We start from the raw sequence: 27,130 nt of genomic DNA on the forward strand, positions 1-27,130 counted from the left end.
CACTTTGTTCCCTCCTCTTCAGATCTCGAACTGCTCCATCTCACAGTTACTGCAGCCAAGACTACTCCTAACCTTTACATCCTCAGCCTGTCCTTCCTCGTTTGTAAGTCCTCTGAGCATCTTCCTTTGTCCTCAACCACTTGTGTTGATAAGTGGTCATCAATGCACACCAGAAGTCTCCTAGATTGCTTGTTCCCTGCTGTGCTGTCCTTCCAGTAAGTATCAGGCTGGTTTGAGTCCCCCATGAGAACCAGAGTCTGTGAATGTTAAGCCTGAGTTGTCCAAAGAAGGCCTCAGACTCACAGGTCTGAAGCAGGTACCCATACCATCACCCATGATGGTCTGCCCTCTAATCCTGACCCATAAGCTCTCAACTGGCTCATCAGCCATCTCTAAGCAAAGCTGCATGCAGCCCCGCTGCTCTCACAGAAAATGACAACCGCCCCTTATCACTATCCCAGCCTGCCCTTCCTAAAGCACCTGTACCTATCCATTGCAGTCCTCCAGTTGTGTGAGATATCCCACTCCGTGAGGCAAATAAAATCATAGCTCAGTCTTAACTCATTTTTACTCTTCCACAATATCTGAAAACAATTTGTTGCTGGACAGTACAGTGAAGGTGGATTTAACTAGTCATGAGTTCAGTAGTGTTACTCTTCAAGAACCTCAATGTGATAATACGATATTACTGAACAACTTTACCTGTTCAGAAGGCAAAGTCATTAAGTCTTAGGGAATTTAGTTGTGGCCACAAGAGAACAACACAAAGCATCTAAGTTCCTAATGTAAAGCTGAATCATGCTCAAATGAACCTTAGTGAGCCTGTCCAGGACAACGTGACACCTGAGCTAAATTAACTGCTGACTACTCCCAGAGTAATGGCTGATAATTGACTTTTAAATCCTATAGGAAGGATGGATTAAAGAGGGAGTCACCCCTTCAGGAAAAGGTACCTCCCTAAAAGTCCACTTATCACATACATATGTCTAATTGCTTCCTCTGTATTGTTGACACGGACTTCTTAAAGCCGCAGCCCAGTTGCTTTTTCTTTATAGCACTCAGTCCAAAGAGGGCAGATTCACATGACAGCATCAGCTGCAGTTCCACAACGGAGATTTAGGAACAAAGCAAAGATCAACAGCTGGCATCAACAGCATCCTGCAGCAGCATCTTTTTCCTGGAAGGAGATGGAAACAAATCCCTTCCTTACAGGCAGAAAAACACACCACTAGAGTCACCCAATATTCCAACACCCCACGCACTTACAAGTTTTAAGCTAAAGCTGCCACACTCCTCCTAACACAACTGTTTTCTGAAGAGGTCTTTTCTTGCGAGACATTAATCACAGCTCTCAGAGCCACAACAGCAACTAATTCCTAATGAAGTTTCAGTCTCATGCAGCCACTGTCAACAACAGACAAAAGGGTACAGAACAAGAACAGAGCACTGGGGTAGTTTTACTTAGTAGCAGGGAATCGGGGAAAAAAAATCCTGGTGACATAGTGACAGGAGAGACTGAAGGGAGTTTCTGGTCCCTTAAGGTCTTTGAAGGCATCATCCTTCACAAAGAGGCCAGCAAGATAACAGTGTAAGTACCAGATGATCACTAGGATTTCTAGTGATACAGTTCCTTACCATTATTAGAGGTCAAGATATATCATTCCAGCTTAAGACAGACCCACCCTGAATCAGAGCGGCTTGCCTTCATTATTCCTTGTGGAAGGATATTGCAAAGCTTCACTGGACAGCTATAAGCCTCCAGTTGTTGCATCTGTCAATTCATATTCTAGTCTGTTATGCTTGTATGACCTCTACCAATCTGGTCTCACAGAAGCAGTACCAACCTTGCAACAGAATCAGAGACAAGCACTACCAATTTCTTGATCCAAGTAACCTGAAGTCACATCTGGTATTTGCAGCTATATTCATTGGTACAAGATATCCACAGAGCAGTAATCAGCTACTGGCTGGTTACTACCCTGTGTTTGAACTTCAGCATAGGGATAGAAGTTGCACTTGAGCTGATGTGTGGAACTGACCTCCCACATAATTCAACTGTGCTCCATTTCCCCAGTGTCCTACTTCGGTGTTTCTCCACCTCAGGAGGAGGTCAGGGAAGTCTTCACCTGAGGAGGTAGAGCAGCCAGTGCCTTGTCCTAGAGCAAGCTAATACTGTTGATGAGCTGCCCCAAAGCTTTCTTACTCTGACAGAGGCAAAAGCTGAAGCCTTGCACAGGCTGAAGGCAGCAGGCTACAAGTTATCCATTTGCTTTAGGTTAATTCCTGAGGAAGAAGTACATTATATATTAAAGTATAGAGATTAACACCGTCAGAAGACCAGGCATCAAAACAAATAAACAGCAAAAGCAGCTTCACAAAACCTGATGTTCAAACACATTTAAGTTGGTCTCCTGAACACAGAAGAGATCACATGCAAGACTTAATTGTTTACAAAAAACCCTGAGTCTGAACATCTACAAACATACCTGGAATATTCCAGATTTGTTTTGACAGCTAGTTTGCCCATTTAAATTTAAACTTTTTTTTTTTCCTCCCCCACTGCTAAGGGACTTTGTGTTTGAGATTGGCAAGTTGTTAGGGAAGTTGAAGTTTGGTTTACTTGAAGCCAAAACTGAAACAATTAGTTCTGGCTACACAAATTCCAATACTGCAGTCCTTCCTTTTCAGTCGCTACCCACGCTCCTAAAAGCATGTACCTGACACTCATCAGACAGAAAAGACCAAGTCTTCAGTCATATACAAATATCCAAGGACTGTACGATAAAACTATAAATACTGTGAAGTATTTTAATTAATATTATAATCAAAGTAAACAAATTTTAATCTGGTTGAACAAGCAACAGCACCAATGTGACTCTGTACTAGGATTCTGGTAAGAGATCATTTAATCAAGCTTCAAGCACTATCAGGCATGGAGTAAGTAAATACTAAAAAAAACCAACACCAAATACAACTACAAATACACACAAAAACCACAAAACACCTCCTCCAATATGGAAATTTATTCACCTTTTCTGAAGGCCCAAGACATCTGTAATTGTCTATACAAAGGTCTGCAAGCTTCCAATTATGTTATTTTAACTTTGTTACAGTTAAAATTCTAAAGCAGTTGACAACTCAGGTAATTGCCCTCTTGACAGGAGATAAATTTACAAGCAGACTTCAATAGTCAACCCATTTGTACTAAAGCCAACATCCAAATGCAAGCATAACAAACAGAAAAAGTACATTAGGAACATTTACACTGGTTTCAAACGCACCTCTTTTGTTCAAACATGGTTAGGAACAGCAATCAGTCTTATGGTCCATGTTTGCAGACAGTCATACTAGACCAAGACTAATTGCCTTCAGTTTACTTTACAGGCCTCTTTGCTTAGATGACTACTCCTTTGCTGAATATCCTGTCCCCTTCTAAGAAAAAGCATCTCCTTTTGAGCTTCACACTCTTCAACTTCCAAGTACTTGATTCAGTACTGTTCAATATCAGCACCCAAATAACACCAGCCTTGCTGCCAAGCAATAGCAGAAGCCTAGGAGACTTCTAGCATGTTATAACTAGGAGCTAAGCACATATAAATAGCAAATTATAGCCCCTATAGTCAAAAGGGTGCTCACTGAAGTTAACAGTTTTTAATTTTGGCTCCTTTTGACAGATCCCTAAGAGGTGTTATTGCCTAAGAGATTCAAATATCAACACTGGAACAACAATAAAAATGCATTTAGTCTCCCTCTACAGTGAAAGAGGAAAAAAAAAGTCACATGCTTTACAACAGCTTTCAGCATAGTCTACACACAAGACAGATGGACAGATCTATAGCTATTTCTTTCTCCTGGATCCTTCCAACTCCTGCTAGCTTTACCCAGTTATATACACAAAAGGAACGCGAAGGAATTTCAGTTGCTTATCTTTTTCAGGATGATTTAAGTTACTGCCAACATGCCTATTTCCTACAAATATTAGGAACAGCAGTATAACTACTTCCCAGTAGTCTAACACAGAGAAGACACCTACTGCCTTATGTAGACGGCTGTTCAGACAGGGATGTAAAGAACAGCCCGTACACAGACAAGCACTGCCTTCTCAGATGTCACTCCAACCTCATCACTCTTCCAAAAATCTCAGTGATTGCAAAGACAGTTCCAGAACATTTGATTTTTAGGCTTCTTCCTCACAGAGGTGTCATCTAGTCTTTTCAGCTGCAGTAAGACTTACAGTTTGAAGGTGACATATGGCAACTACAGTATGTGCCTAAAGCAGGTAGTTTCCAACACATTTTCGCAGTGACAGTCAGATCCATAGCAGCTATTTTAATAGCTAAAAGACAAATAAGGGATTAAAAAGCACTTCCAGAAACTGTTGCCAGAGTCAGCAATCCTAATTATTGTTTAATGTTTATTCTGGCAGATGTGTCCTCAGCTGTATTCTCCACTTTCCAAAAGACTTACAGAACAAAGGTATGTGGATACTTGAAAAAGTAGGCCAGAAACCAAAGGATGGGTTTGTTCTTGATACAAGACCACTATTAACAACAGCAAGATTATCTTGAGGAAGATCACGAGTTAGCTTTTTTAATTCTTTCACAGAGCAAACATGGAATAGTGTAGAAAATTTACATGCCTGAAACTTCCTCAAAAGCAATGCAGATGGTGGTCATACACTGAGAGCAAGGAGAGTTAATTCAGCATTTTTGGAGTGAATCAGCAGTAGGACAGCAGTAAGTGCCAATCATAATCTTTCCAATGCAAGAAGTAAAAGCCAGCAGAGAAGCCTTAGTGATATGAAGGAAGAGTTCAACAGTGGCATTACAGTGGACACGATCAAAGCAATAAGTGATAAACATGCATCTAGGATCACATTAAGTTTTTTAGGGTCAAAAGAATATTTGTAAGATTTTAAATAATATCTAGCTGCCTAAGAATTCCCAGTCTCAAAGAATAGGAGTTAAAACAGATATACAAGTACAGTCTGCAAGATGTCAACATCCTTTGGATGCGACTACCTTAACAGAAGCCTAGGGTAAATATAATACCTAAGGTTTAACAGAGACTAACACCTATGGTGAGAGGAAGGAATTAGTAATGATCACCTCTTAGCTTTGGTTAAGAACCCATGATGAATTACCAGCTACCTGAAAGCCCATAATGGAAACAATGGTTTTAAGCACTGCCAGAGTAAGACCCAAGATACAGCTGCAACTCAGTTAACACAGAGTTACTCACGAAGACAATGTTACCGAACAATTAGGTGAACAGAAGAAAGCAAAAAACAAAACTCAGGTGACAGTACTGAAGAACAGAAAGGAGAATGACAGACAAAGGAGCAAAGGTCATACAAAAAAGGAAAGTAACAGAAACTGAAGCAGACAGCATTTCAAAGAAAAAAAATACTCAATTACATTAACAAAAGGAAAAAATATGTTCTAAACTTGGACCGACAGCAGAGAAGTCTCAAATATTTCGTCATGAACAGTTTCATGTTCGTGTCCGCAGAACCCAGGATGAAGACAATCTCTAGTGGAACTGGCAATATGGAACTCCAGACTAATGACAAACACACCCAGAGATGAAAGGGATGCTGTTAGTGATGCAAGAGGTGAAGGAGACTGTCACAGTTTGGGGAAAGCCACGCAGACAGCTCACAGACTCTGGTTACCCAACAGAGCCATATTAAAAATTGCTGCCTCAGACATCACTGCATACTAGGACTAGCAAAACTACAACTTTGCCAGACACCAGCAAGTCATGAGCACTCAACCACCGCGGATTACGTGTGAAACGTATTAGGAAAAAAACAGCTGGCTGCAACTGAAAGAAGTATCCTTCACTTTTGCTCCTCTTTTGGTCAACTAGAAACTTCAGTAAAGACTGATGTAACAAGGAAGAGTTCAACAGTGGCATTACATGCTCACGGCAAGCTTAATTTTCAGTAAAACAACTGATCATGTGTTTTCTGAGCCACGTGTCTTCTGGAAGTATACAGAAGTCTAGACTTCAGGGTATAGCAGAGACATCCCAACACGGTTCACGCAGCTTTCCTTCCTAGAAAGAAGCTTTCTAAACTTAAGGAAAGAAATGTACACAGTGTCCATATATGACCATCTCTCAGCCAAGTGAACTCTGGAACAGCTGAAACTAAAATAAGTTTATCATTCCACACTCTCCCCTCCAACTATAAGAAAACCATACACTTAACCACAGGAGTACACAGGAAAAGGCAGATGGCATTATGAAGCTAATAGGATGCAAGATTTAAAATAAGAATTGCCAGAACAGGATGAGGCAAGTGCAAATTCAGCTCGAAGGGAGAAAGAATAAAAAACCCCCACACATCACAACTCCCTCAATATTGTAAGCTCACATTGCACACATGGTATTTTCATGTCAGCTTTCCTGGGGGACAGGATGAAAGCAAGCCATGCCTCTGGCATACAGACAGACAGCAAGGGAGAAGTGAGGTTGAGCAAAAAAGAAACCAGAAAAGCCTTCAGAAGTACAGTAGCTAAGTAAAATAATTTACTAGAAAGACAGAAACTGAATTACAGGTACTGCCAGAAGACAGCCTGGTCAAGAGATTGGTAGGTCTTCCAGAACTTGAACAGAAAAAACCCAAACTCAAGATACATCAAAGCTTGAACTTACAAAAGAAAGCTCTTGTGACAGAAGTATGAAAGTATCAAAGAAAGAAACAGTGAATAAAGATACTTAATACCACATATACAAAAAGGAGGAAGCTGAAAGTGTCAGCATTTGCTGAACCAAAGTGGCAAAAGTTACCAAGGACTACAGAGACTCACAAACGATCCTTTCACCAGGTGATTGTTAGAAAGAGGGAACTTGGAAGACGGAACAAAAATTAGTTGGAGAATTCCAGATTCTGATCTTGAGCAACCCTGCTCTAAGGCCTATGCTATGTAACAACACCCATATGGAATTCCATCAGCAAGCAACTCGGAGCAGCATCCAGCACGGAAATCTTAAGTGCCAATAATGCACAAAACATGCAAGCATGATTTTTCTAGAAAACCACTGGTTACAAGTCTTTTACATAGTAACCAGAAGCCTGGGGGCAACAATAGCTGCGCTAGAGAATGATTAAGGAGAGCTACTTGCAAAGCAAGACCTATTAGCTTTGCTACAATCCGCATTATACACTTCTTAGGGTTATACACTAGGAAAATAAAGTCTTATTTCTGTGTTTCTGATGTATCAAACAACATCATCGTGCAAGGCACTGCATGATTTATGCCCATGGCAAAAGAAGTAGCATGCGCAGAGTGGAAAGGGAAATTCTAAACATAGTGCCATTCATGGGTGCTCAAACTAGCCCACCATACCTAACCTCCAGCTGAGGTGCAGAAGGACCGAACAGGGCAGTTCTGGAGCTAATCATACAGTGCAAACACCTAGTTGTTATTCGGAAAGTATTATACTTAAAGCAGTAACCTACTGTGCAGTCATCTTATTTAGGATAACATCTCAATGAGACAGCTCTAGGTGAGAGAGGGGTGTGCTACATTTTTCCATTTCAAAGCAACAGAACCCAAGGCAAATACAAATGCAAACATATACCTACTTTGTGCAGAATAAAACTATCAGACTAAAGAGAGGTAAGATTTGACAGCGATATAATCTTTAAAATTCCATTCATCACCAAAGCTAGATCTGCGACATACTTAACTAGACACAGTCACCCAGACTCTAATAGCTTGGCATTTACGCGACTGAGTCAACACTGAAGGACATTGTTTTGGATACTCAACATCCAACTCGCCCAACATCTACCCCCCGCATCGCCAAACGACTTCCTGAAGGCCACTGACACAGACCACTCCTGATCGATACCTGGCAGCGCAGGAAGGGGACGCGGCAGTGAAACTTCAGGAAAGGGCTAGGCCAGTCATTGCATAAAGCCTCAGCCGGGGGGTTCCTCACTTTAGGCTAACGTAGCTACAGCTCAGCTGGATGGAGAGGCGGGAATCGATTCACAACGAAATTAAAGGTTATCTGGCTTCCATCGCCGCTCTCCCCAAGCCACGCAGATTCCTGCTGCCGCCCCTCCGCGCCCCGTTTGGCGAGGGGGCCGGTCGCCACCGCCAGCAGTGCGGCCCCGGCAGCGCCCCGCCGCCCCTGCGGACGTGGAGCGGGGCGGAGTGGCGGGGCGGCGCCGCTCCCCGGGCCTCGCTGCCGAGCCGCCGACCCCCGCCCCAGCCCGGGTCCTCACCGAGGCAGGGGCGGGCGGACACACGCAGGGCCCCCGCCGGCAGCGCCGCACCTGGGCCGGCCGGCCCGCCCCCCTGCCTCCCCCGCCCCGCCGTACCCTTGGCCTCGCAGTCCGCGCAGTACTTGTTGTCCTCCTCCCGCAGCAGCTTGGCCAGGATGGCCTGGTGCTGCTCGTTCTGCTTCTGCGCCTTCTCCCGGCAGGAGCGGGTGGCCATGGCGGCGGCGGGCGGCGGGGCTGGGGCTGGGCCGGGCCGGGCTCGGCACCGCTCGGGACGCGGCGCTCCTGCCCAGGCGCAGCCACGGAACCGGCTGCTGCGAGCGCCGACTTCCTCAACCGGAACTACTTACGGCCGCGGACGCATCCGCCGCCCGCGCCCTCTCTTGTGAGTGAGCGAGCGAGCGCGCGCGCGCCCACCGCTGCCACAGCAGCCCTGCGCGCCGCGAGTGAAAAATAGTCCGCGGGGTCCTAATGCCGCGCTGACATGTCGCCCGTCCTCGCGAGGACTCTCCAAAGGGCGACGGAGATCCGCTGCGTCCTGACGCGGCTTTGGAAGGGCACAGACATATTCCCAGGGGCACGCGTCACCTCCCGAGAGCGGGTGATATCCATCCGCCGGCGGCTGACCCCGCCCTCCAGGTAGCGCCTGGGGTCAGCCGCCGGTAGCACCTGTGCGGGCGGGGCGGGGCGGGGCGGCCCCGAGGGCGGCCTGAGGGACGGCGCGCCCCGCCCCGCCCCGGCTCCGGCGGGCGGCGGCCTCTGAGGCTGGGGGGTCTGCGCTGAGAGCAGCGCCGAGCCCCGGAGCAGTGGGACGTTTTTCCCCGGGTAGCCACCTTGTCCCTGCCTCTGTGCCGTGCGCGGCCGTTCGGGCGTCGGGGCCCTTCTCGCAGCTCCGGTGCAGCTGTCCTCGGGCCCCGCCGGCCGCAAACCCGCCCGCCTTACCTCACGGCGCTGGGGAACCGCGGGCGGGAAGCCCTGCTTGGGTCGGGCTCCCCAGAACACGGTGGCAGTAGCGCGCCTGCCCTCGGCGTGATCGGCCTAGCCTTGGCGCTTCTCTTTGCCTGTGGGAAGGTGGATCTGCACCTTCCGCTGTTTAGAGCAATTATTTTACTCTTGGACTAGTGCAAGGTCCTGCACCTGGGTCGGGACAACCCCCGGTGTCAATACAGGCCGGGGAATGAAGGCATTGAGAGCAGCCCCGCCCAGAAGGACTTGGGGGTCCTGGTGGACAAAAAGCTGGACATGAGCTGGCAATGTGTGCTCACAGCAGCCCAAAAGGCCAACCGTATCCTGGGCTGCACCAAGAGAACTGTGGCCACCAGGTCGAGGGAGGTGATTCTGCCCCTCTGCTTTGCTTTGTTGAGACCCCACCTGTAGTGCTGTGTCCAGCTCTGGGGCCTGCAGCAAAACTGTAAGAAAGACATGACCTGCTGGAGCAGGTCCAAAGGAGGGCCATGAAGATGATCAGGGGGCTGGAGCACCTCCTCTGTGAGGACAGAGAGCTGGGTTGTTCAGCCTGGAGAAGAGAAGGCTCCAAGGAGACCTTACAGTGGCCTTCCAGTCCTTCAAGGGGGCCTACAGGAAAGGTGGGGAGGGAATCTTTTTAGCAGGGCCTGCTGTGATAGGACAAGGAGTAATGGTTTTAAACTAAAAGAGGGCAGATTTAGACTAGATATGAGGACGAAATTTTTCACAACGAGGGTGGTGAAACCCTGGAACAGGCTGCCCAGAGAGGTGGCAGAAGCCCCATCCCTGGGAACATTCCAGATCAGGTTGGACGGGGCTCTGAGCAACCTGGTCCAGCTAAAGGTGTCCCTGCTCACTGCAGGGGGTTGGACTAGATGGCCTCTAAAGGTCACTTCCAACCCAAACTATTCTGTGATTCTATGATTCTATGACTACGGGGTGTCTGGTAGTCTGTCCCTCCCCAGGTGGCAGCCCAAGGGTGATAAGTACCCCAAAACACACAGCCTAGTGATCTGCCAGTGTCAGTGGTATTAGGTAGTGCTGTGTTCTTGGAGCAGGCATCTCTCCAGGCTCGTGATGGAGGAAGGAAAAGTTGCTACAGCCTCTTGATTGAATGGGCACTGCTATAACATTAATTTGCCCTCTCAATTTTCTTGACAAGTACGTGTTTCTGTCTGTGAAAAAGCATTATGGGCAGCAGAGACTTTACAACGAGGAGACTGGTGCTTTTTCACTCCCACTCAGGTGGTGTGAGGCTCTGAGGAAGGCAGAGTTGGATCCCAGGGCTGCTCTGTGCGTTGGACCCAAAGTAAGGCATATGCCAATCAGAAGGCACAGCCCAGGCTGATTTTCTGTCAACAAAGCTGTACACTTCTACACTTTCCCCCTCTCAAGTACCATGTCTCTAGTCTCCCCTTTCTCCATTTTGTATTAGATCCATTTGCTGAGTACTCTGTTGAGGCTGTTCACCAGTAACATCCTTTTTGTCAGCTCAATTCTAGCTTCCTTTATTTTTTTTCCTTCTAATCCAACCCTTCTGGAAAGAGCTGAAGCCTATATATAGCCTATAAAATACTTAAGTGAGGCAGATGGAAATTCAGGTCTTTTCTCTCTCAGCTGTTAAATTACTGAATCATTCTCTGTATCTTTCTTTTTCTCAGATCCAATGGTGAACTAATTATCCTCTAAGTTTGGAAGAGTTACAACGGAAAGAACTGATTATACTGCACAGCAGGTTAATTAGTAGTTAAGCTAGCACCTAACATGGGAGAATGTGTTTAGACCTCCCTCAAATAAAGCAGGGAGTTAAGGACTGCCCATAGGCTGGGAGAGTGTCCTGGCCAGTGAGTTACTGAGTATGAGCTTGCAAAATGAGGATGTGGTATTGATACATAATTCCAAGAGATGGTTTAGCATCCTACTTGGAGGCAGGGATTAAGGGTTAAAACTAAAAATACAGCATGGCACAACAAACTTGAGCTCCAGCTGCCTTACCGCAGTGCCTGTATCCAAAGACTTACTGCACCAGAAGGAGTGTAAAACAAACGTTAATGTAGCCTGATATTGGCCATACTTGGCTAGGGACTCCGTGGTTGGGGCGCAATAGTCCTGGCTGCTTAAACACGGCATTAAACAGGACTGACTTCTAGCTAGATACTTTACAAATGCTTTCCTCTTCTAGCCCGAAGTGGTATTGATTACTGGATCTTTTGTAGAGAAAACCAGCTTCAGCTAGAAGCACAGCAAATACCTCTACTCCTTGCCATCATCCCAGGGCTCTGAGGAGCAGAATGGTTTTCAGAAAGGCAAGAGCTGTGGGTAGGAATTCCCTGAGAGAGAAAAGGAGATGAACATGCCTCTCATACACTAGGTAAGCAGTAGCACCACCATTTTAGAAGAAAATAGTAGTTGCTTTTGTATGTTGTGACAGACTTGACCTGTTGTCACGGTTTGAGGCTGGGCCGGCCACTAACGAATGACAGACACTCTCTATTAACCCCTCTCCCCTCCAAAAAGGGAAAGGGAGAGAGAACAAGGGAGAGAGACTTTATGATTTGGAAAAAGAAAACTAAAACAGCTTTAATGAAACAATAACAATAAAAGAAAAGATAATAATAATGAAATATATACAATATGTACAAATAGATACAAAACCAATACCGAACCCAGCTCCCCCCACCCTGATGACGATATGTCACCACTGGGGCAGTCCCAGGCTGGACGCAGCAGCAGACAGGGACGGGATGCAGGAGCTGGACTCAGGCACTGGATTCAGGGATGCACGGATCGGGATCACAGACAGAGTCCTCCTCAGATGTTGGCCATTGAAGAAGAGAGATTGACCCTCGTGATCCCTCAGCTTTATACTGAATATGACATCTGTGGGATGGAATACTCTGTTGGTCAGGTTTGGGTCACCTGTCCAGTTTGCTCCTCCCTGCAGGTGCGACCTTTTTCGTGCTTGTGACCCTTTTCACTTATGGCACCCAAACACGGAGTACAAGATTTAGCAGTGACCTTGGTCGCCATAAGAACAAGTGTAAGCAAGGGCCTCTCTGCATCCCATTCCTTGGTACGAACTATAAACATCAGGCCTGACCACTGCTGGGAGCCGTCACTGTCTGGAAAAACATGCTGCTGTTTCAGAAAGTGCAGTTGGTTAGAAGTGACTTAACTGAAAAATTAAAGCACTAAAACAGAATTAGTTCTGGTTTAGCCCAAACCAGGACACCTGTAAATTACATGCAGTCTGAAGCTCTCTACCATATTACCAGAAGGTTTCACATAGCTTTGAGCATTCGGTTTAACTTAATGTGCATCAGTTTATCTGATTTAAAAATAAATACAGTGATACTTGCCGTGAAAAGTGGCTATTGATCCAGTTCCTGTGCTTGAAAAAAACCTACACAAGTGTGGAGTAAGTGTATTGTTCGGTGTGTGCTTTGGCCCTTAGTGCCTTAAAACTAGATGTCCTGATTGCATATTTCCTGGGTCTAACTCTTGCCTTGTGTGTGTGCTGGGGTGGATTGATGTGGGATATCCTCTTCTGTTGAGCATGAAGATGTGCTGCTTGTGTTCAGCTCTGAACACTGTCCTTTCTTTTGAGGTACTTACACATGCTTCTGTAAAGTAGTAGAAATATGAAGTCACCTGCTTCACTATGGGGCTGAGAGGAATAGGTTATTAATATTTTAATAGATAGTGCTTTGAAAACAGCATGTTGTAAATGCATTATTAGGTATTTCCCTGAGAGCTCAAATGAATCTAAGGAAGACAAAATTGTATTCCTTCTGTGCCTTTGCTGCTTTTTCTAGATTCTAAAGAGAAGCAGTGTTGTAGATGTGAAGTTACTGCCTGAAGCATTTTTCAGAGAGAAAAAAAAAATGGAAGAAAAGATGTCTTTCAGGATACAGTATGATGTATAGAATGAGTTAAGGTCTGCCCACACCATGCTGTGAAATATAGTGCAGAGAGGCCAGAGATGTTGCCACCTAAGGCTCCTTCAGAAGGAGAAGATACACAGTTGTCGTGCTGAGCCTGTCAGCTTAGCGCCCTTTGGTAAAGGTGAAGAACTTTCATTATGCCCTGCAGAGCACAGCCTATACAATCCAGTTTTGGATTTGTTTGAGTACATACTCATGTGTTTCAAGACCTGTATCTTTAGAATTGAGTGAGTTTCATGTGGTTAACTGAATTTTCCATAAAGTAACCTAAATACTGGAGCGCTGCAGTTTCCAATGCTAGAGATTGTGTTGTGTTCAGTAAAAGCACAGATTTACCCAGCATGAAAAAGACCTCTCCCTAGCTGTCACTGCTTGTCATCCTGTAGGCTATTCCACTGTTCTGCAGGGATACCTATGGATAACTTGTGAAGTTCGTGTTGTCTTATAATCTGATAGCTGAAATTCACTGAATATAATCTTCCTGACTGAAATTCACTGAATCTAGACACCTACCTTATTCAGAAATCATCCCATAAACCAGCTTTAAATAGTATTTGCTAATCAGGACAGTATTAGCATAAATTTGACTTAATGGGGAAGAATGTATCAGGTGCAAAGTTATTAACTGGCTTGAAACCAGGTGTTAAAATAGCTGTGTTTTTCTAATGCCTCATCCTCAAAGTCCAGAAATAAACAGCATTCCAGTTAGAGTTGTTGAGTTTGAGAATTTCTGATTCATAAGAAACCTTGGTGCTTCAGATGGTTTCATGCTCTTAAGAAAGAAAAAGATGTATAACTTCCTAGGAAATGGACATTTCAATAATGTTTCTGAAACAACTCTTCAAAGTTGGCTTCCCAGGCTGCGGACTCTGGCCAGCCCATGGGGTCAGGTAACGTGGTGCCTGCAGTCCTTGGCTGGCAGAGAATGGCAGAACCCGAGAAGTTAACCTTGACCACTGTGTTTCAACACTTTAGACAGAATGTCTGTCACAGACTTAAGAAAATCGTGAGCTATGAGCCAGTCACCGTCTACCCTTGATAGCCAGTGGAGAGAAACGGACATTCCTGGAGGTGGTTTGCCTTGTTCTCAGGCAGGTGTCTGACTGGGGTGAGCTGAGTTACCATCTGGAGGGCCTGTCTTAGAAGGAAGTGAATCACTTTCTGCGTCATTTGTGTCTCCTCCTTGACTATAAAGGGTAGAAAGGGTGATGATCTCGTACCCAAGTGTACAAAAGTTAGACATTTAAAGAAAAGAATTCTCAGTGTTGTTTTTAATTAATGAGAGTTTTTCAGCGGTGTACTTTGTGTAGGAAAAGTCCTGCCCAGCTCTAGTTCTGTTATCTTCAATCAAAAAAAAGAGAGGAAGCCATAGTAACTTCATGTTACATGAAATAACATCGGTATCAAGGAATCTACAACTATACCAAGGGTTTCCTCATATTTTTCTTCTTTGCTTAAAAAGCAAAATACAGCCTGACAAACATATTCAACAAAGTGTTAAAAAATGCAGTATTTTTATAAAAAAACTAGCCCCAGTGTTTGAAAATCAGAATGTTTAGTTTTCAAAGCTCAATTTTAATTCTGCTTTGATAAACCTTTTTAATGTTAGTATACACCCTATATGTATAATTGAACGTAATACTGAGATTAATTTATGCTTTACAAAACTTAAACTATACAGGACAGAATGTATTGATACTATAAAAAGAATCCTTATGCAATGCAAAAGTTGTTAGGGACAAGACTGTCTAAACCATAGTTGAAAATACTGTGTACACAGGAGTAACAAGATTACATCTCGTCATCCCCCAAATGGGTAGTAAATGTTTGACAGCCTTGTAGGGTCACTGCAATTGCAAGTCTGATCGATAACCGTTGTGGGCTTGCCCCAGGAGTGGCATGAGTCATGTGTTCTTACAGTCTGAGCGCTTACTGCCTGGCCCGTGAAGCAAACAGTTACAGTATCACTCCCAAGATGGTTGAAAAGTATAAAAGGAGCAAGATTTATAGGTGAGGCTGCATTTTCGACGGCTTCTAGTTTCTGTACAGCAACTTGACTGGAGAGATGAGATATTAGAAGTAGCAAATTTTTCTTCCAGTTTCTTGGTTCTTCCTTTACTTCTACACAGAGACAGAGCACCTGGTATTAGATGAACTATCAACGTTGTGACATCCTAGATAACGCAGTCTAATTTCTATAAGTGCTGAGCATTTGAAATACACTGAAATCAAAAGATTGTGATGTGTTTGCACTTCTGAAAATTAAGGCAGAAATTCATGACACTAGAAAGGGATCTCCATCTTTTGTGAAGTGACATCATCTAGTGACATCCCAGCACATGATGACACTTCACCAACAATCTTGTTTTCTTGAGAGTTACTAGTAAATCTGCATTGTAATTGTAAATACAAATGAGTACCTGGGAGGTAACTGTAAATTAAGCAGATGAGTGCAAATGACTAAATACATTTCAATGAGCTTTGCTGTCAGTCGTAATTGTGTAAACTCAGAAAAAAATACCATACTGTAGAGCTGATTTGCATATATACAATTATGCTTTAACCTACTGCATGTATTTGGCCATTGTATTCTAGTGTGGATGATAGTGTAGGTGCAGATTATAAGGAAATGGAAACTCATACCAGTATTCAGTCTGGTTGTCCTTTAAAATGCTAACATGATGTATTTATGACATCCATAAAACTAGAAATATTTTGTGTTTTAATAGCTAACAGTTGGACTTGATGATCTTAAAGGTCTTTTCCAACCTAAACAATTCTATGGACAAGATCTAAAAAATTTAATGCTTTGTACTGTCCAGGCTCATGGAGTATTTTCAGCTATTTAAGGCTATGTGTATGTTTCAGCCCGAGTCTTTTCATTTCAATTTATCTCACTCTAAGATTGGGCTTTTTGAACAGAGAGACTGTTAGATGGAAGTTTGTGAGTCATGCTTTTGGCTCACTCAGGCTTGGAGGATAAGAATACCAGCCTTAGGTATCGATAGTCCTTGATATCTAGCCAAGAAGAAGAGCAATAATCACATGTAAAATCATAAATTTGAAAGATTAGGGAGAAATGTGAAAAGAAAATACAAAGAGGGACAGCTGAGCTCCATTGTTATTACTGTTTCATGTGCTACTGTGCAAAAGATAGTCTTTGAAGCTTAAAATTGTTTTGGTGACGGAGTGAACGACAGGATAGGCACTAAAGCTAGGAGTTTTTGATTTTGGCTTCACATGGAACAAATCTCAATTTTAGCTCTTCAGCAACAGAAACTATGATTTATGTAGCCTATTTTTTCACCTCAATGAAATCATGAACTTGCAGATAGTGCAGGTTAAAGACCAGCTGATGAATTGCAAGCTTCAGCCTGTTGCAGACAAAAGAGAATCCGTATATAAGTAGCTTTTGAGATGATTTTTCCTCTGTATGCTTTTCCTTCTCTTTTCTGCAGTACTGTTTAAATACTAGTGTAAATAAGTCAGTGTGTGTCTTTTCAATGCCCCTTATGATGAGGAGCAATTAATAATTCCATGTTAGATCTTACCTGTTTGAAAGTCTGCAGTGGTGCTGCCAATGCTATCCATTTTTGTCTTAGCAGAATCTTCCTCAGAGAAGTGGAAATGTTGAGGAGAAATGTTTTGAATACTTTCATTTTACTTTTTCTCCTTCAAGATAATTTCATACTGGGGGAGTCTGAGGGGGTGGGGTCATAGCAAACCATACTGGCTTCTGAGTTTCTCTGAAGTCTAGAGATGCTGAAGAAGGATCATTTCTACTTCAAAAGCTGGATATTTTTAGTGAGCAGGGAGTCTTTTATCAATAAAAGAATGTCCGTAGCACTCACAAGCTGAGCTCATATCTGCAGGAAAACATGTTTCTCCTCAGCTACTGGGTACTCAAGAAATGAGAAAAGTGATTTGCTGTAAAAAAGAAAAAAAATAATATCTCCTTTTTCAGCCCTTCTGTGGTTGATCACTTGAGGAGAAACATACTTGGATGTGTTCACAGAGCAGTGGCTACATTGGGCAGCTAAAACTTTTAGGTGGCTGCCTCTCGAAGCATGAAGTCAGGGGTGGTTGCTGTGATGTTTTGCTTGTTTTGTGAACAAAACTTGCAGTTCTACTGCTCAGGAGAATATGAGCTCTGACTCCAAGAATGTGCAGCTCTTGAAGAGCTGCGTGGCCCTACACAGTGTGTGCAAGAGGATGGGATCTTTCTGGACAGGCATCTGCCTGTCTGGGATGCCCTCCAGCTCCCTAGCTCGCTTCAACCTTTTACTGCCTCGCTTTAGGCTGATTCTGGAATTCGCTCCAGATCAGATCAGGTTTTCATGGAATGGGAGAGTTTTGTGGAAACCCCTTTGTAACTGCATGGCTTTTCAACAAGAGGTTTTCTCTCCGTACAGAATCTGCGTGCGTCCTTTGCCCCTCAGCTGTTTCCTTTCCCTGTTGGGCTGTATGGCCCTGGTTACTCCTCTACCTGGCAGGTTTGTCTTTATTGACACGGGCCCGGACAGATATGTCATGTAATAAAAAAGAAAAATTAACATGGCGATGTCTGTGCTTCTATTGCTACAGCATCTTTGCCATCAAAGTCCTGCTCAAAATACTAGTACAGTAAAGCACCAGGGATTTTTTAAAAGCAATATTATTTTGATTGTTTAAAAATAAACTTCTATCTCTAGAAAGTATATTGAATTTTCTCTTTTATGGCTTAATGATTTGCTGTTATGACAGACTTAATCAACCCGATGAGTCCATGTTCAATGTTCTGGCAAGTATAATCAGCCCTGGAATGTTTTCTTACTCCCCAAAGGCGCATTGTTTCTGTGTTTATTTCATTCTGATGTTTTATCTGGAAACCGTATTTCTTTTTCTTGAAGAAAAGTGTACTGTTCTGAGACATACTTTGAAAGCCATGTGTTTCATTTAACGAATATGAAATAACCTTTTTGTTTAGGAAGTGAAAGGAGAAGGCTATAGAACAAAAAGTCCAGCTAGGTAATGGGTGCAGAAATTACAGAGAGAAAAAGGAAAAGCTTGATCATATAAAAATCTCAGGGCAGATTTAAAGACAGTTTGTAGTAATAAAAAAGGCTGTTAGAGACTCCAAGACAAGTCCTATGCCTCATTTCTAAAAATGATCTTCACGATGTCCATTTGTTTGACTGCAAGATCGAGATTAAGATCTACTTTCCATAACTCACTTCTCACTTCTGAATCTTCGTTTTGTGTTCTTTAATGTCAGTTGCCTGCCAGATTATTCGAGGGCCTCTGAACTGCAGAAAGATGGTCTATTTTCAGGCTTTACTCCCATGCAGAGTTCCAGTATGCACTGCAAGTCTTTAGAGGAGGGATTTGTCTCCTGAAAAATAAGAAGTATGTTACTGAGTACTATAAAATAATGAATAAAAAAGAAAGCATAGGGATTCTAGGCTAAAAAAAACCCCAAAAAACGATGTAAGTGTATCTTATATGCAATGTTGAGTCTAACTAAAGAGGATCATTATTTGACAAGCACTGTTTTTTTTTAAATTTTCAGTACCTGATACTGTGAAGACTGGAGTAAGTACATGGAGCAGTAGAACTGACTGTTTCTGTTCCTCAGAAAGTGCAGATCAGAGCCTGTCGTGTGGCGTGGCACGTACCATCCGTATTGCAGGAAAGGCAAGAAAAACTGTCGTGCTGTAACAACTGCTGCTTTACACCAACAGCTTTAGTACATTGCTAGATCCTGCTCATGTTCTTGGATGCTGTGCAGAAGGGGACTTTCTTAATTGGACCAGTTGCAGGAATGACCTGGAACATGCTGATTATTGAAATAAGGTGTCCAATGTAACGCTTGAATGCTTCGTGCGTCAGGATAATTTTGACTTGGAGCTCTATTTAAACATTGTCGTGTTAATACAGCACATTAACAACAGTCTAGTGCTAGGCAGGACATAATTACTTGCTCTCTAAAGGATAATTTGTAATGAGCAATGTTGTCCTTAAAATTCTGACGATGTGAGATTATTGCTGAATCTTCAGTTTAAATGACACACCCAATACATATTGCTGTGTATTCTTACTATCATATGATCTGATGGGAATTGTCCCTAATATCCACACGTAGAGTAGTCATGCCCATGACAGCTCTTTAATGCCAGGTAAGACTTCTGGTATTCCCTTTATTATGAAGTACAAGTGGTCAGTCTTAGCAGAAGGTTCGTAATAAGTAAATTAACAATATTAAGATCAAAATAAAATCATTGTCTACTTTTAAGTGCTGTTGATTAATTTAGATTTATAGTTCTAACAAATCCTAGATCTTGCCTAACTGCAACAGTTCTTAAATTCTGATAATCATGTAGCTATGTAAAATGTTATCCTTTTGACACACTATTCAGTAGAAATCCTAATCGGCGTGCTAAGAAATACTACTGAACCCCTTCAACTCACTTGGGAGACTTACAGTGATAGTACGACTTTTAACCAATGGAAAATGCAAAATAAAAATAGATTAAAATTGCATCTGATGGAAAGGGGTTCTTGGACAGGTGATTCCTCTGCTGTTTCCATAGGAGAGGGTGTTTTTTGGTTTGATTAGACTTGGATATTAATAAATATTTCATTTCATTTCTAGTTTGGGGCTGTTTTCCATTAAATCTCTCAAGATCAGCAGTGGGTTTTTCTGTCTCCCTGATGATTCTGAAGTCCCCTGCAAGTCAAAACACTGCAAGCAATTCACAGCCTCCTCTGGTTTCAGCTGAATCTCACTGCCTGCACCTCAGATAACCAAGGAGTAAATTTCCCTGAGTGTCACACCGGTATTTGAAAATTTATCCATGTAAGTCTTATACAAGTCCCTTATATTCTCTGTGACTTTCTCTCTTTGCATTTCAATAGTTAAAGCCAAGATTTCATGTCCTTCGAGTTGCTGTGTTCAGAGACATGACAGATTAACTAAGCTTTTTAAGTAGCTAATTTCAGGGTGGTTTGCATGACATTGATGGTGTAATTTAAGACTACAATTCTGAGCTTCTTCATCTTTTTTTGTAGCACACATTTCCATAACCTATTTGTATCATATAAAAGGAAAGAAAAAATAATTTCCTATGGCCTTTCTTTGGGCTGAAAATTTAACTTACCAATTGCATCAACTTCACTTCTGCACCGTACAATATTGTAAACAGGCAGATTTGTCAACACATGTAATGTGCATTTTCTTGTACTTTCCTGTGATGTGTCTGGTGGCTGTAGTCATAGATAGCATTTTTGCCTGGATGAAACAGGTCTAATCCAATACAGGCAGACCCAGGTCTGGTTTTGGCCAAGTCATTCCACCTCCAAGGACCTAGTTTCCCCATCTATAAGATGAAGATAATGCACTGGCCTCCTTTTAAAGTGATTAATCAGTGGAGCCTGTTGATGAAGCCTTCTTACTCCAGGTACAGAAGGCTTTGCACTCGCAGGAGCCTATCGACAAAGTCTTCTCACTCCAGCTGCAGGAGGTTACGTGCTTGCAGGCTCTTGTCCTGCTGGGGGACTTCAACTGCCCTGACATCTGCTGGAAAAGTAGTACTGCGAGCTGTAGGCAAGCCAGGAGACTCCTGGAATGCTTTGAGGAAAAATTCCTAAGCCAGGTAATAGCCCTACGAGAGGGGATGCAATACTGGACCTGATGGTCACCAACACAAGTGAACTAATCGGTGATGTCAGGATTGGAGGCAGCCTGGGCTGCAGGGATCATGTGCTGGTGGAGTTTGCAGTCCTGAAGGATATGGGTCAGGCAAAGAGTAAAGTCAGGACCCTGAATTTTAGGAAAGCAAACTTCCAGTTCTTCAAGGACTTAGTCAGTAGGACCCCCTGGGAAACTGCCCTCAGGGACAAGGGAGCAGAGCAGAGCTGGCAGATCTTTAAGGACGCTTTCCATAGAGCGCAAGAGCTGTCGATTCCCGCTAGTAAGAAAGAAGGCAAGAGACCAGCATGGCTGAGTCAAGACCTGCTGGTCAAACTAAAGAGCAAGATGGAAATGCACACACAGTGGAGGCAAGGACAGATATCCTGGGAAGAGTATAGGGACACTGCCCGGTTGTGTAGGGATGGGGTCAGGAAGGTCAAGGCACAGCTGGAGCAGAACTTTGCAAGGGATGCAAAGAATAATAAGAAGAGCTTCTACAGGCATGTCAACCAGAAAACTAAGGTTAAAGAAAGCGTACCCCTCCTGATGAGCAAGTCTGGCAAGCTGGTAACAAAGGACAAGGAGAAGGCTGAGGTACTCAATGCCTTTTTTGCCTTGGTCTTCACTGGCATACTCTCTTCCCACACCTCTTGAGTGGATGGGTTGCAAGGTGGGGACTGGGAGAGCAAAGTCCATCCCACTGTAAGAGAAGATCAGGTTCATGATCACCTGAGGAACCTGAACATACATAAGTCCACGGGATCTGACAAGATGCATCTCCGAGTCCAGGGGGAACTGGCTATTGTAGTTGCCAAGCCACTCACCATGATATTTGAAAAGTCATGTCAGTCAGGTGAAGTCCCTGGCGAGTGGGAAAAGGGAAACATTGCACCCATTTTTAAAAAGGGTAGAAAGGAGGACCCTGGGAACTACTGACCTGTCACTCTTACCTCTGTGCCTGGGAAGATCATGGAACCGATCCTCCTAGAAGCCATGCTAAAGCACATGGAGGACGGGGTGATTCGGGACAGCCAGCATGGCTTCACCAAGGGCAAGTCCTGCCTGACCACGCAAGTGGCCTTCTGCGATGGAATGACTACATCAGTGGACAAGGAAAGAGCTACAGATGTCATCTATCTGGACTTCTGTAAGGCCTTTGACACGGTCCCCCACAACAACCTTCTCTCTAAATTCGAGAGATATGGATTTGACAAGTGGACTGTTTGGTGGGTGAGGAATTGGTTGAATGGTGGCATCCAGAGGGTAGTGGTCAACAGCTCTGTCCGGATGGAGATCAGTGACAAGTGGTGTCCTTCAGGGGTCCATAGTGGGATCAGTGCTATTTGGTATCTTCATCAGTGACACAGACAATTGGATTGAGTGCACCTTCAGCAAGTTTGCAACACCAAGCTGAGTGGTGCAGTTGACACATCTGAGGGTCAGGAGGCCATCCAGAGGGACTTGGACAAGCTTGAGAATTGGGACCATGTGAACCTCATGATGTTCAGCAAGGCCAAATGCAAGGTCCTGCACCTGGGTTGGGGCAACCCCCAGTATCAATACAGGCCGGGGGATGAAGGGATTGAGAGCAGCCCTGCCCAGAAGGACTTGGGGGTCCTGGTGGACAAAAAGCTGGACATGAGCCAGCAGTGTGCACTCACAGCAGCCTAGAAGGCCAACCGTACCCTGGGCTGCATCAAAAGAACTGTGGGCAGCTGGTCAAGGGAGGTGATTCTCCCCCTCTGCTCCACTTTGGTGAGACCCTGCCTGGAGTGCTGTGTCCAGCTCTAGAGCCCTCAACACGAGAAAGGCATGGACCTGCTGGAGCGGGTCCAGAGGAGGGCCATGAAGATGATCAGGGGGCTGGAGCACCTCCCCTATGAGGACAGGCTGAGATAGTTGGGGTCCTTCTATCTGGAGAAGAGAAGGCTGTGGGGAGATCTCATTGTGGCCTTTCAGTGTTTAAAGGGGGCCTACAAGAAAGATGGGGGCAATCTTTTTAGCAGGGCCTGCTGCGATAGGACAAGGGGTAATGGTTTTAAACTAAAAGAAGGCAGATTTAGGCTACATAGAAGGAAGAAATTTTTTACATTGAAGGTGGTGAAACCCTGGAACAGGCTGCCCAGAGAGGTGGTAGAAGCCCCATCCCTGGAAACATTCAAGGTCAGGTTGGACGGGGCTCTGGGCAACCTGGTCCAGCTAAAGATGTCCCTGCTCACTGCAGGGGGTTGGACTAGATGGTCTCTAAAGGTCCCTTCCAAACCAAACTATTCTTTGATTTTATGAGTCTATGATTCTAAGTGCTGCTAAAGAACATTTTATTATCAAGTCCTGCATCCCTGGAGCTTGGATTAAGGTGAAGGCATTTGCTTCATTTGTTCTTTCTGAAATACCTATCTGCTTTGTATTTATTTTTAGAAGATGGCATGGATTTTGAAGTTCAAGGAAACACTTGATTCCTGCACTTGAGAGCAGCTGTCTCACTTTGTTGACCCTTTACAGCATCAAGCTGTCTCAGATACAGGAGAGTTTCTGCCATGACTCATCCCGGAATTGCATCTCCCAAGAATGTGCATCAGGGGAGCAGAATTGGAAGGTAAGGTTTTCCCAGTTCTGATCCCATTTCTGGCTAAGGCTAAAATACCTCACGTGTCTTAGATTCCATTCTTCAGTTGAAGACTAGTGCTCTTAATGTACCTAATTCACAAACCAATTTGGAGCATCAGACTACAGCCTGATCTCTGTTTCCAGATTTCTTTGTCTGTCAGAAATACTACAGGAGCCATCAGTATGAGAAACAACAGATGATAGAAAAACAGCCTGATAGCCCGATGATGCATGGACAGTTTGGCCAGCTCAGGCAGGGGATCTACGGCAAGAGACTTCATGAGTCCCCAACACTCTGAGGTAAATATCTGGCAAGAGGCTCCAAGACCCTGAGCTACAGCTCAAGCCAGTTTGCAGCTAGCAATATTTCATGCAATTTGAGTTCTTGCCCCTGAGAAAACCAGGGTGAAGATGGCAGAGCCTGCAGAGCTGGTCTCCAGCTGAGAGGTAGCCAGTTGGTGAGCACCACTTGGGCTTGAAAATACAGGCACTGGGTGCTCTACATGCCTTGCTTTAGCTGTGGGGCTTATAAATGCGGAGGTACAGCCTTTTGTTTTAGTCCTAAAGCTGCCATCTTCCATCTGTGGTCAGAACCAAAAGGTCCTATTTTCTGCTACGGAAAAGCCCCTTTCTAGTAAACTAGAGAACAAATCTTTAAAAAGTATTTTTACTTTTATTAATACAAATGTGGATGAAGGAAAACATTTTAAGAAATGTCAGATGAAATCTACAAGATTGATAGAATTTGAAGCTTTGTTATTAGTGAATGATTACTGTGAGGAGTCCTACTCTTTTCCTTTAAATTTTCAAAGATGAACAACTTCCATAGATGAAATTTGTTTAAATTGTACTTTTAGCATAAACACTATGAAAAAATACTGGATGTTACTAGAAAAGTGAAGAACTTGGTAGCAAATTGAAATTAAGAAGAAATGGGATTTCTCCTCCTTCAACTAACCTGATTTTAATGTTAACAAAACCCTGACAAAAAAAGAGAAATCTCCCAGAAAGGTACAAACTGAGAAAAAAAAAATGTTACAGAAAAGAACTGCTTTAAAGCGGTTAAAAGAAACTAAGGTGTTGCACAAGCACTGATGAGATTGCTCCTTCTGAGAAGCTGTTTTATTGCAGTCACACACAGACATACTTGTTCTGAGGAAGACGTGTAAGAACTGACAAAGTGTGTACACAGTCTGAATGTGACACACGTGGTTCAGTGTGTAAAAATCTGGGGTTTAGGTGGTGTTTCCAAGAGGTCACTTGCCTGAGGACAGTGTGTGTTTGTTTTCACTTCAGCCTAACTGATAGGTGCAGCTTATCGGTCTCCCCCAGTTTCTCTCTCCTCCTGTGTGGCCTCTAGTGGAGCCCAGTTGTGTGGCTTTTTCTGACACGTGCCCCTGTGCTATACGAAATCGCCTGCCCGTGTTGACCGCTAGGGAGTCTGGGAAGCAGCGCCTTTCCTTCACAAACAGGTTGACCTTCACCTGCCTGAACAGTGTTATCGCAGAATTTGTTCAGTTGTCTCGAGTTGTGCAAACTGTTGTTAGTGTTTTGTGTTGTCCTGGCCAGGATGCTTGTGTTCATCATTGATGCTCTTCACGGTTTGCAGCTTGCATTGTCTTGTATGTGCAATGAAAATAATTTTCACCTTGCATTGTCTTGTATGTGCAATGAAAATAATCCTTCCTTCTCACTGTAAGGGTTTAGATCAATAATTTCTCCAAAATTCTGCCAATACCTATTTCTTCTTTGAGGGAGAAGACAGATATGTGTTAATGTAACAATGAATCCACAGCAACAGTGTCAGCAGCCTGGAGAACAGAACGGGACCTCAGCACTTTGTCTTTGCTCTGATGCTTTCTCACTGCATACAGTATCCACGTTTCTTTGCCTTTAAAAATATCTCAGATTGATGTCCAAGAGTATTAATATCTGTACACTTCTTTAGAGGGGTAAACTATGTGAATATATCGCATTTGAGTTGATTCTTACTCAAGAAGTATGTACAAGTATATTTCCAAAGAAATTTTTAGTTACTCTTGTCCTCTGCAGACCCATGCAGTAACTGGCATTCCCCACCATCAGCCAACTATAATAAATCCATTCACACACACAATCTTCATTGTTCTTGTGCTCTTCCTTGTTTTTCTTGTTCTTAAACACACTTCAGCCACGACTGATGTGGTTTAGTTCCTATGACACAGCCTTCTGAGCACTGTTGATCATAAAGTGAGAGAACAGCGATTACCAAGTATGAGGCTCTATGTATTTTCCAAATTCTTCCCATTGTTTACTGATGATGCAAAGGAAGCGTTTTGTGCCAGTTCTGTGACTGCTGCACAACAGCAATACAGCCTACAAGCAGAAGAGCAAACACCAAGAGCTACAGAAGCTGCACGAGCCTCACCTGGGTAAGTAAGAAATATGGGCTGGTTTTGGCCAGGAATTGTTTTTTAATGTCAGGGATACAGCACACTGTGCATACCTGGGGAGAAACCCAGAATGACGTAGTCCTCCAACCTCTTGTTTTGGCACATGCAATTAGAGGGCGGGATACGGATCATGGAAATTAGAGGCTGTTCATATTAGAATTCCAGGTGGAAATAAAAGTCATAAAAATAACATACGTGAATAGGACTGAATGCCATATGAATAGCCCAAAGTAAGGATTCACCAATGACTGTAAACTTTGGAAACAGAATTAAGCAAAAGACTGATATACGCAGAGAGATTTCTCCACTGAGAAATATAACTGCATCTGACAGCATTTCAAATTTTCTTCTCCCATTACTCTAAAAGAGTAATGACGTTGTTACTACACATGAGAAATACCCAACATACCTTCCTGTGGCTTCAGTTGAGTATTTGCAATTTTTATTCACATTGGATTCAGTCTCACATACATTAAAGTCAGTAGAAATGTTACAGTTGATCAGGCCTCTAGTATCTTAAATTTATTCTCTATATTACTGTTTTAATGATATTTAACTTTTTATTGTCTATCCTTTTCCACTTAGGAAACACTGTAAGTCCTCTTCACTAATCAAAGTATTAAAAAATCAAGAAACAATTTCAAAGGAGAAGCTGATCAAATGCTCCATAAATTGTCTCCAAAGCTTATTTATATCTTTGTATATTCGTTCTGTCTCTTGCCAATTTATTTTGTGTGCAAGACATAGGACTGCTTGAGAAATGTGGGGCCTGAAAGAAAACTGAGCTGAAAAACTACATATGCTTAAAAGAAAAACCGTAAGATCATGGTAAGAGATAACGGGAGACTGAAACAGAAAATTGTCCCACCATTGTTCCACAGTGCCTGCTACGAGCGGACTGCTGCGTGGTACCTCTGTCAGATGAAGGATCCTGGCCTAGCTGGATTTTGGGTATAGTTCCAGCAGACACTATTGGTTCTTTAACAGTTTGGTGTATCCCATCAGGATTCCTCTTTCATGACCACAAAATATGTGCACTTGCTAAACAACTTCTCAGTAGTGGAGGTGAGACATTAGTATTTGCTTTTTATGCCAGTCTTGATTTGCCCGTAACTTTTTCACTTTTCAAAATGATTGAAAATGTTTATAAACTAACCAAACTCCAGAAGAAACAGGTCTAGTTTTACTACATAAAATATTTTATTATAATTGTTATCCATCAAGTTTTAATGCATTGTGAAATGGTTTCATGAAGTGCCAGCCTCCCACACAG

At 43.5% G+C, this 27,130-nt stretch overlaps 1 protein-coding gene across 2 annotated transcripts in view; it reads right to left on the bottom strand.

Moving 5' to 3' along the window:
• Positions 1-8,456, bottom strand: part of SMAP1 (small ArfGAP 1) — a 97,742-nt gene extending 89,286 nt beyond the window's left edge. For both annotated transcript variants that reach the window (XM_086461482.1, XM_086461481.1), the window contains exon 1: positions 8,339-8,456. In XM_086461482.1, the coding sequence (XP_086317608.1) occupies positions 8,339-8,456 (118 nt within the window). The remainder of the gene's footprint in view (positions 1-8,338) is intronic.
• Between the last annotated feature and the right edge of the window lie 18,674 nt (positions 8,457-27,130).

The sequence above is a fragment of the Leptosomus discolor genome, chromosome 2, assembly GCF_034619465.1.
Source record: "Leptosomus discolor isolate bLepDis1 chromosome 2, bLepDis1.hap2, whole genome shotgun sequence".
Lineage (NCBI taxonomy): Eukaryota > Metazoa > Chordata > Aves > Leptosomiformes > Leptosomidae > Leptosomus > Leptosomus discolor.